We start from the raw sequence: 10,576 nt of genomic DNA, 5'->3' as shown, positions 1-10,576 counted from the left end.
CTCCCATCACTAACTGGGCTCGCCTCTCTCACTCTGCTCCTTCACCAAACATTCAAGACTGGTTTTTACCACGTCCTTGCTGAAGAGCACGCAAGGTACGCAAGCACACCGTTCTCCCTAGGAAAAACATGGCTCCTAGGCACCTACACTGCAAACCTATAAACAGACGTTTAAGTCTCATAGGAATCAGAAAAACTTAACAACATACACCTGAGGCCCCTGTTTAGCAGTAATGGTTTGCTGACTTTGGGCTCACAACATGATTCCAACTTGCCACCTTCCTGCCTTCCAACTGCCTTCACTGTGCTTTGAAGCTAAGATCCAGTGCCTTAATGCCCTTATGTAACAGCATCTACTTCATCAAACACAGAGGAAGGAGTGTCTCAGTAATGTCTCTCAGTATGAATGTACTGCATCAAGGCGTGAAGAATTCTCTGACTATGTGTCAGCTATTCGTAGCCACAGCCTTGCAACCTATTTGTAAAGCAAACCCTCATATGATCATTTATGATCGCGGATGGCATACGGTGCTGTCAGGAACAGCCTTCTGATAGCTTTTAATAGCTGGGAAATGCAATTAATCTCCCATCTCTCTCAGTTTGGCCTTATGGTGGCACTGGAGAAAGTGCAACACACCTTTCCTATGTTATATCCAGGTTGGAAATTGAAGAGACTTATCCTGGGAACACGGCAGAAAGGAAGGCCCCTCCTGTGCCAATGAGTGGAAAACGCCATGCCCCATCAGCTGGCTGACCTTGTGCTTCTCCTCTCTTTTCCCTCCCACACTTCAGTGCACTTCCAGAAGCATTTATGACTGTGGAGGAAGCCTAATTCTCCTGCAGTGTTGGCTCATCACTGCACTGGAAGAGGGAAGAGTTTGTGAGACACAGGGGAGTACTGGGCCAGTGCTTGGCCATGCTGCTGAATGAAGCACAATTGAATCAACCCCTGATTCAAGGTGTCATGAAAAGGCCAAAATACATGTAGAAAAAAATTTCTGTGTAATAAATGTGTAATAAATAACTCTTCAGAGTTTTGAGGACTGTCTATAAATTCTCATGATTTATTTTTCATCAGCCATGGACAGCAAGATAATAACTTTCACATTTTATCTTAACATAGACTTACACAAACTTTAAAAAATAAAAAAAAATTCATTTGTAAGTGAGCTTCAGAGATCATCTAATCCAACTGCCTGACCATTTCAGGACTAACCAAAGGCGAAAGCACGCTATGTAGGGCTTTATCCAAATGTCCCTTGAGAACCAGCGGTCATGGGTCAAGAAACTTTAAAGGAAGCATTTATTTTGAATGCAGTAAGTTGGAAGATGAAAGAGAAGAAGAGAGTTTTTTTGTCCTGACTTGAGAAAGCAACCGATGTAGGGGCTACATAGGTAGAGGAGGATGAAAACCTGGCTGAATGACCAGACTGGTCAGAGTGGTGGTACTAAGTGTTGCTGGAGAACAGTAGCTGCAGATGTGCTGCAGGGGCTAATAATGGGCCTAATCCTATTTGACGTTTCCATTCATAATCTGAACTGAGAGACAGTGGAGTTGAGGATGCTGAGTGGAAGAACCACGTCAAGAAGTAGGAAAACAGGCCAGTAGCAGGAAGTCTGACTGACGCTTCAAGGGTTAGAGTCACTTGGAAATATTCTTTGGCTCACAGCATTAGAAGATTTGGGGGACCAAGGCAGGTGGTTAACATTCAAGCACCACTTCCTATGATTCCTCTACACTCGAAATCAGTGCATTCCTCTGTGTTAAAAGTCAGACAAAGCTGAACAGAGTCCGGCATGGATGAGCAAGGAGCTCATGGATAATCTCAAAGGCAGGAAGAAAGTCTATGAAATGTGGAAAAGGGGCATGGGCACTTGGGAAGAATAATGGAATGCTGTCAGGGCCGGCAGGGATGCAATGAGGAAAGCTAAGGCCCACTTGCAAATTAAATTTGGCAAAGGAGATCAAGGGAAAACAGGAAGGATATTCAAGTGCCTTAATGGCGAAAGGAAGGCTAGCGAAAATACGGGTCTGCTGCTGAATGAGGTGAGTGCCCTGGTAATAGAGGACATGGAGAAGGCAGAGTTACTGAACGCTTTCCTTGCTTCAGTCTTTACTGATAAAATTGCTCCTCAGAAATCACAGAACCTGGAGATAAGGGAGTGTCTGGAAAAAGGAAGACTTCCCCTTGGTTGAGGAGGAGCTGGTCAGATTGCCTCGAGAAAATTAATGCCCACAAATCAATGGGCATCAACAGGATTCACTCAAGTGTGCTGGAGTTGCTGGCAGAAGTGATTATCAAACCATCTATCATCTTTGAAGTGTCTTGGAGAATGGGAGAGCTGCGTGAAGACTGGAGGATAGCCAATGTCACAGCAGTCTTCAAAATGAGCAAGAAGGACAATCCGTGAAACTGCAGGCCAGTCAGCCTCACCTCTGACCCTGGAAAGGTGATGGAACAACTTGACCTGGATGCCATCTCTGAGCAATTGGAAGAAAAGGTCATTGGGAGCAGTCAGCATGTATTCACCAAGGGGAAATCATGCTTGAGCAAACTGGTGGCCTTCCTTGGTGTCATCACTGTCTGGGTAAGTGGTGAGAAGGCAGTGGACATTGTGCAGACAGGGAACTGCTGGGGAGAGTCCAGTGGAGGGCAATAAAGATGATTGATGCCAGAAGCATCACCCATATGAGGAAAAAGAGAAAGACCTGCGCCTGTTCAGCATGCTGTAGGAAAGGCTGAGAGGGAATCTTAGTAACACTGGTGAAGATCCAAAGGGATATCAACTGGGGCAGTGTATGGGGGGAGGATTGTCTTCTGCCCCACTGAAGACAATCCTCTGAGCTCTGCCAGTCAGCTAGATCTCAATCCAGCTCACTCTCCACTCACCTAGCCTACAGCTCCTCAGCTCACCTGCTATAATGGTTTGGGAAACAGTGTCATCAGATCATTTATAAAAACACTGAGGGGAACTGGCATCAAAACGATGTCTCTGGGAATCTCAGTAGCGATGGGCCACCAGCCTGATAACTCCATTTCCTATGGGACTTTGAGGCCATCCATCACTCAGCGGTTCATACAGTATATTCTTGGTCAGCTGTATGCCAAACATTTTGTTGACAAGGATACCGTGAGAATCCTTAGCAGAAGCTTTGTTGGGCTTCCCTTGGTGAACTAGAGGAGTAAATCTGTCATCAAAGCAAATTAAGTTTATCCACAGGACCTTCCCCTTGTGAGCCCATGTTGGCTGTTCCCGATGAGCGCGTTATCTTTGCAGTGTTTCTCAGTAACTCCTCCATAATTTTGCCAGGTCCCACAGTGAGACCAGCAGGCCTGTAATTACCAAGGTCTTCTTTCTTGCTCTTCTTGGAAACTGGGATGTTTGCCAGCTTCCAGTCAACTGGGACATGTCGAGATTCCCAAGACCCTTGGATAAACCCCACAGGCCATACATTTACATGCCTGCAACTGGAGCAGCAAATCCCACGCAGGTTCGTAGTCAGTTCCTCCCATGTAGCCTGGTCTCACTCCGTGTGTCCATTCACCTTCCCTTCCACACAAACTCTAGAAGAAAATCTCTGCTCAGAGGAGCTGGACTTCTGCCTCACTTCTTGACTTGCAACACTTTGAAATTGCCTGCACCTCTTACGAGATGCCTCTTAACAAGTGACCAGTGCTGATGGACCACAGTGCCTAGGGCAAGCGATGCTGTTCCAGACATATCCCTTAATTCCTTATAGAATTATTAATTGGCGTCATCCTCCTAACAGAGTGGCTCAAAGTAGACTCCCACTTTACTTTCTTGTCCCTTAATCAGTGCCCAGAGTCTCTCAACCACATCACAGCCAATTGGAAGCTCCGTGCAGAGCTCTCATGGAACGCAGAGAGCACAGCCTCCTGCTGGGTAGATACAACAGCTGGTTGAACAAGACAGGACAAAGCCCTCCCTCCATGCCCCCCTGGGTGAACGTCTGCCCTGAGAACGACAATCCCCCTCCTCCATGCCCCCGTCTGAAATGCTGCTGCAGACGGGGCACTGCAGTCACAACTCTGCAAGGACTCATGTCCACAACAGAAGGACTTCCACAGAGCAGAGGGAAAGCTGCTGTGTTCAGGAGGAGAGGAAAAAAACTGAGTTTTCTAACTCTTAATGCAACTAGTCACGATGTGGGGAAAACAAGGGGGAAAATCAGCAGTTACAATGATTTTTCAGGGAGTAAAAGTGTAAAATCTTCTTTATTCTTATTTTCTTTTCGGGGAAAACTCACTCAGTGGTTCTGAGAATGTGGTATGCAAGATGAAAACACAAAGTAGTGAGAATGCTTTTTGGGTGAACCTAAAAGGAAAGAGGAGACACACGACTGATGCCACAGGACAGCAATTACTGGATGCAGTTGGAAAGTAACTCATTCCAGCTCCTGGCTGGGCGACTGCCTCCTGTTGCTGGGGTTCCCCACGCCTCCCAGCCTCTTGCTTCCTCCCCACGCATTTTCCCTTGGAGCTGTGAGTTCCTCCAACCCCCTGCTGCACCTCTCCTGCACCAGACCAGGCCCTGATGCCTGGGATAGAGGAAGCAGCACACTTCAGTACTGCAATCATCATCTCCTTGCAGCTTGCAGGGGGCAGGAAGCCTTCAGAGAACTTCACCTGAGGACATGGGCAAGCTCCTGCTGGCTTCACTAGCTCACCAAAATCAACTCCACTTCCTCCAACTGCATTCCAAGCATAGCAGCTTTAGCTGAGCACAGCAAATGTGAAGGATCTGCTGCAGGAGGTCTCGGACACAATTTCCCAAGGTCAAAGCAAAAACCTTCAAGCTCAAAAGGGATCACTTGCAAGACAAGCATGCCCTGGAGAGCATTGATATCTCTGTGCTGTGGGGATGAGCTGCTTTGCATCCTGTGGGCTTGCACTACCTTCTGCTCCCATCACCTCCTGAAACTTGGGATGGTGCATTTAGGAAGAACAAGCTCAGATTTTTCTACTTTTATTGGAGACAAACTAGGCTTGGTATCACAGCTGCTCTGACCAGCTGATTAAAGCATTCGAGAAGAGCAGCAGAACCAATGTGCAGCATGGTCAGGAAGGATGATGGGGTTGTGTGAAAGAAATGCCTTCCCCAGGAGCAAGCAATGGGCTAAAAGAGGCACCCAAACCAAGTCCTGCTTGCACCGTTCACTCTCCTCATTCCACATGCTGTCTTTCATTTTAAGAAAAAAATACTATAGTGAAGAAAGCTCCAGAACAACTCAGGTACTTTATTCACCCCCTTCCCTTTCCACTACAGATGATTCTCAGAAAACCTCCAAGGGCCATGTTACTGCTCTCCTGACCCTTCCCTCAGATTCATCAGAGCACTCACAAATTATTGAGAGCAACACATGCACACAGACACACAGAACACCCCTACACAGCTGCTTCTCCTTAGGAAATGGCATCAAAAAGCTGCTGGCATGAAGAACAGAAGAGGAAACCGAGAGACAACTGCTTTGGGTAGCAAGGAGAGGCCATCTGAAGCTCCTAGGTTAAGTCCCTTCTGCACAGGGTGCCAGTGATGCACCAGGAACACTTGTAGGGCCAGTGAGGAGCTCTGCGCTCTGCACAAAGCCCTGCTCACACTCGAGGCATTTCTAAGGCTTCCTGCCACGTGAACTCACTGGTGCAGGCACGGATTGGACTTCACCCAAGTGCAGACACTCTGGAACCTCAGCAGGTTCGAGCTGTGGCCAAAGCTCTTCTCGCAGGCTGCACTTTTGTAGGGTTCCTCATGTGGATCCACTGGTGTGTGATGAGCTCCCAGCTCTGGACAGACCTCTTCCTGCAGTCAAGGCACTCACTGGGACTCTCCTCTTGGGTTGGTTCTCTGGTGTCTACTGATGGTTGAGCTCCAGATGAAGCTCTTCCCACACTCCCTGCAGACAGGTTTTCTTCCTTCCTGGTGACGTATTGGCCCAGCTGAGGTTTCCTTTGGGTCCTCAGCTGCTGCCCCACAGCAGAGGAGTTTCTACAGGGGAGATAAGAGGTGACTCCCCTTGCACACAGCCCTCCCAGAAATGTGCCACCTGGCAGAGGGTTTCCTGTGGCTGTGACACATCCCACTCTGCATTCTCCCTTGCATGGCCACTCCACACAGCAACTACAGTTGAAAGAGAGCAATATGCAAAGAAGGAGAAAGAGGATTTGTTGGGCTGCAGAGCTCATCCTCCCAAGGGATTTGTAAGGTTCACCAGCACACAAAGCCACAGGTGGTGACCAGCCTATGGCTCTGGCTGAAGTTCTTCCAATGTTCGGGGCTCTGCAGGCTCTGTATGTTGTATGGCTGTACCGGTATGTATCGAGGCTGGAACTGTTTCTGAAGGTTCCCGCATCTTGGGATGCTTCTAAAGAATGTGTGCACTGTGGATGTGCTTGTGGGTGTTGAGATTAGACTTGCTTTTAAAGCTCTTCTCACGCTCAGGGCATTTGTAGAGTCTCTTCCCTGTGTGGATGCGGTGGTGCTTCGTCCATCCAGAACGGCTTTTGAAGCTCTTCTCACACTCAGGACAATTGTAGGGTCTCTCTCCTGTATGGATGTGCTGGTGCAGCTTCAATTCATAATTGTCTTTGTAGCTCTTCCCACACTCAGGACACTGAAATGGTCTCTCTCCTGTGTGGTTGCGTTGGTGGTAGGTGAGGTGGTGACTCCTTTTGAAGCTCTTCCCACACTCAGAGCACTTGTAGGGTCTCTCTCCGGTGTGCATGCGTTGGTGACAGTTGAGGTGGGAACTCCTTTTGAAGCTCTTCCCACACTCAGAGCACTGAAAGGGTCTCTCTCCAGTATGGACGCGCTGGTGACCAGTGAGGTCGCAACTCCATTTGAAGCACTTCCCACACTCAGAGCACTGAAAGGGTCTCTCTCCTATATGGACACGCTGGTGGTGGTTTATGTAGGATCTCCTTTTGAAGCTCTTCCCACAGTCAGAGCACTTGTACAGGCTCTTTATTGAGTTTGTGCACTGGTGGTTAACGATGCTGGAATCTTTTTCAAAGCTATTTCCACACTCAGTGCGAGGATTCTGCTTTTTCTTCTGGCTCACATCCTTGCTGCTGGGTTCTTCAGGCTGCTTTTGACCCGTGTTGAAGTCCAGTGGGCTCCTTCCTGTCTTTCCCAGATGCTTTCCCAGTGGCTTCTCGATGAGCTCACCCTGACCTTGTGATAGGCCTCCTTGGACGGCCCTTCTGATTTCTTCCACGGAGGTGCCACTCAACTGCCTTTCGGCCACAACACTTTTCTGCTTATCTTCCTTTATATTTGTAAGCCCATCCCCTGCTGGATGGCAGAGAAAATCCAGAAATAGCAGATGGTACACAAAATAAAACCCAGACAGAGATGCCCCAACCTCCTCCTTCCCTGCACCACCTCACCTGGGCTGAGGTCTCCTGGCGTGGCCTCAGGGCTACGCACATCTGGGATCCAGGGCTCTTCCCCTCCTTCAAGCAGGGAGATCAGCACGGGTTTGGGGGTTAGAAGTGAAGCTTCAGTGAGAGAAACAGGGGAGATGTGAGCATTTCCATCATTCTGGCACAGCTGTTTCTCCAACTCCACCGTGTCCCTCCCCAGGGAGAAACCACAGTTTGGGCCTGAATGACACTGTGCAAACACATCCCCATTCAAATGTTTCCATCAGTTTTTTCCCAACTGCTCTGTGTTAAAGGCTTCAAAAACGTATACAGGAATGGAACAGAAAACCAATAAACACTAAAGGAGTAACCTGGGAGTGATCAGTTAGTTGGAGCTGATGGCACCATGCAGCGCAACAACACAAAGGCTGTTTGCAGGGAGATGGCCATCCCCCTCCAGCATGACGCCAGCTTGCAAGCAATGATTCTGGGGCTTTTATCAGGGCGCTGAGCACTCTAAGCCACTCTGAAACTCATGATTCTCTGTGTCCCTTTTGTTGCTGTCATTGCGGTGCTGGTCAACGAGTAACTCTATGGCAATTATTCCAGGCCCGGCCTGCAGAGGCTCATTCTGCACAGCCACAGGTGCCCCAGCGAGGAGGAAAGGCAGCAAAGCCCTCACCCAGCGAGGCCACGCACTGGTACGTCTCCAGCATCACGTCCCGGTAGAGCACTCGCTGCGCAGGGTCCAGCAGCGCCCACTCCTCCCTGCTGAAACACACGGCCACCTCCGCAAAGCTCACGGGCTCCTGCAAGCAAAGAGGCTCCTTGCTGGGAACAGCCCAGGCCCAGGGAAGCAGCTCGCACAGGACACAAACTCCGTCCCAGCCGCTTCTCTGGCCCCAGCGCACACATGCTGGCTGAGGCCACCTCCCTCTCCCCCTGCATTCACATCCCTCGCCCCTCGGCCTCTCCTGCCCATTTCCCCCAGCCCCTACCTGAGATGGACGTGCTGTGCCCATCTGCTGCTCTCCTGCAGGTGAGACGATCACGGCTGGAAGGCAGAAGTCGAACTGGAGCCTGCAGGGACAAGAGCAATGGCAGGGGAGCTGTGAGAGAACGCAGCAGTCCCTGTCCCAGCCCAGCCCTCCGCAGCCCAGATGCAGGGCACTGCCTGGGGATGGCACAGCAGGCCTTGCACAGGAGGACCAACACCAACAGCCCTGGTAACACTCTGGCTAAAGCTGATTACAAGTCACAAAGCTGACTCCAACTGGGTGGCAGAAAGCACTGACATTCAGCAGCTGAGGGTACACGGACTGAATGCCTAAAGACAGTGCAGAGCAAGGAGTCGGTCATCTTACCCCTAAACAGGGAGCAGCCCAAGCGCCCCTGAGCTCTCCTGCACGGCAGTGGCTGCACGACAGGATCTCCCCACAGTCAGGGATGTCGCCCAAGGTCACACCTGTACGGAGATCCCGCTCAGCCTGACACCGGAACACCAGGCTGACACAGATCTTCTGTAAGAGACTCGTGGTTGGTTTGGAAATTCGTGACCTTCTCTAAGCTGATGCGTTACAGCGATGATCTGAAGGTAATCACAGAATCATAGGATGGCCTGGGTTGAAAAGGACCACAATGACCACCTAGTTTCAACCCCCGGCCATGTGCGGGGACACCATCCACCAGACCAGACTGCCCTGAAATACATCCAGCCTGACCTCGAATACCCCAGAGGATGGGGCATCCACGTCCTCTATGGCTACCTTTTAATATGCCTCACTACCCGCTGAGTGAAAAACTTCCTCCTCGTATCTAAAATAAATCCCCTTGTCTCAATTTAAAACCATTCCCCTTGTCCCATCAATATCCACCCTCGTAAACAGCCGTTTCCTTCAAGTCCTGGAACGCCACAATGAGGTCTGCCCGCACCCTTCTCTTCTCCAAGCAAAAAAAAGCCCAGCTCCCCCATTGCACCCACAATGCCTCGGCGGCTGCATTCCCCTCCTCCCCCACCAGGGGGCGCTGCTTCCCATCAGCTCAGCACGCACCGCGCTCACTTCCAGGGCTCGTTCTCGGCACCGTGCGCCCTTTGCACGAGGCAGCCTGGGCTGCGCTTTACTGACGTGCTGCTCGGGCGCGTTCTCAGCGTGTGCTCCAGTCAGCCCGCAGGCTGCCGGCTGTTCAGCGTCTGTTACACAGCCCAGTGCCCAGGGCCCGCAGCGGTGCGCTAAAGGCATCTGCAGCTCCCGGGACAGCCTGAACAAAAGCCTTGGCAGGGCTTTGCACGACCCCAGCTGAGCCATCAGCCCAGCGCTAAGCGCACAAAAGGCGACGCTGAAAGGGCCGCGAGGGGCAGGTGTTGCCTGCTGGTCCCCGAACCGAAACTGCGGGCTGTCGGGGAGGGGAGGGGGAAGGGAGTGGAAATTCCCCCCTCGGAGGCTTCACGTTCAGACACTCAAAAGGAGGCATCGGAGAGTTGAAGGCTTCCATCAATCCTCGCGTGCAGGGCTGCGAAGCGAGGTCATCTCGTATCTCCCGTGGCCCAGAGGGAGAAACGCGGTCCCAGCTGGGCTGCGTTACAGAGAGCCAAGCGGGCAGCACAGCACGCTGAGCTCCTCTGCTCGCTTCCTCGCTGTCCCAGTTCCAACCCCTTCCTGCGCCCCTCCATATACAGGCCGGGCTGCACCACGCCTGGGAACCGCCGCTCCCCTCGGCGCAGCCCGTCGGGCCCAGCAAACCCGCTGTGCCGGGCAGGAGCTGGAGCCGGGACCGGGCTCCCGCCAGGGCTACAGCAGTGCCGGCTCCGCCCCGCCCGGTGCCGCTCCCCGCTCCCCGCTCCGCTCCCGGTGCTGCTGGCAGGGGGCAGGAAGCGTGCGCTCCTCCGCACGAGCCACCAAGGGCACCTACCTTGGGTGCGAACGGGCTGCTCCCACCTCCGGGGCGGGCAACCGGGCTCCTGGGAGTCGCGGAGAGCAGAGGATGCCGAGTGCCCTCAGCCCGGAGCTGCCCGCAGGACGCCTTGCTGCACCTCCTGCCACCGCGGGGCTGCCGGACGGCTTCCAGCCAGGCTCTGGCCGCTTCGGCACAGCCTCAGGTCCAGGGCGGCGATTCCCACACGAGCACGCCCCGAGCCGGCTGCCAGGCCTCGGGCGGTTTCACAGCTCGTTCTCCTGGCACATCTGCACCCGGGGG

The 10,576-nt window shown here is 52.0% G+C and overlaps 1 protein-coding gene across 1 annotated transcript; it reads right to left on the bottom strand.

Annotated features, from left to right (window-relative positions):
- Window positions 1-4,263: 4,263 nt before the first annotated feature.
- On the bottom strand, window positions 4,264-10,479 carry LOC100543283 (zinc finger protein 501-like). The gene is made up of 5 exons (XM_019611591.1): window positions 10,292-10,479; window positions 8,380-8,461; window positions 8,064-8,190; window positions 7,406-7,516; window positions 4,264-7,310 (listed from the first exon to the last, which is right to left on the bottom strand). Exons 2-5 carry the CDS (start codon window positions 8,401-8,403, stop codon window positions 6,382-6,384), a joined length of 1,191 nt encoding a protein of 396 aa, XP_019467136.1. The 5' UTR covers window positions 8,404-8,461; window positions 10,292-10,479; the 3' UTR covers window positions 4,264-6,381.
- Window positions 10,480-10,576: the final 97 nt, after the last annotated feature.

The sequence above is a fragment of the Meleagris gallopavo genome, unplaced genomic scaffold (genome assembly GCF_000146605.3).
Source record: "Meleagris gallopavo isolate NT-WF06-2002-E0010 breed Aviagen turkey brand Nicholas breeding stock unplaced genomic scaffold, Turkey_5.1 ChrUn_random_7180001950299, whole genome shotgun sequence".
Classification (NCBI taxonomy): Eukaryota; Metazoa; Chordata; class Aves; order Galliformes; family Phasianidae; genus Meleagris; species Meleagris gallopavo.
The sequence above is the reverse complement of the archived record's forward strand: the minus strand, read 5'-3'. Positions and strand labels throughout refer to the sequence as shown.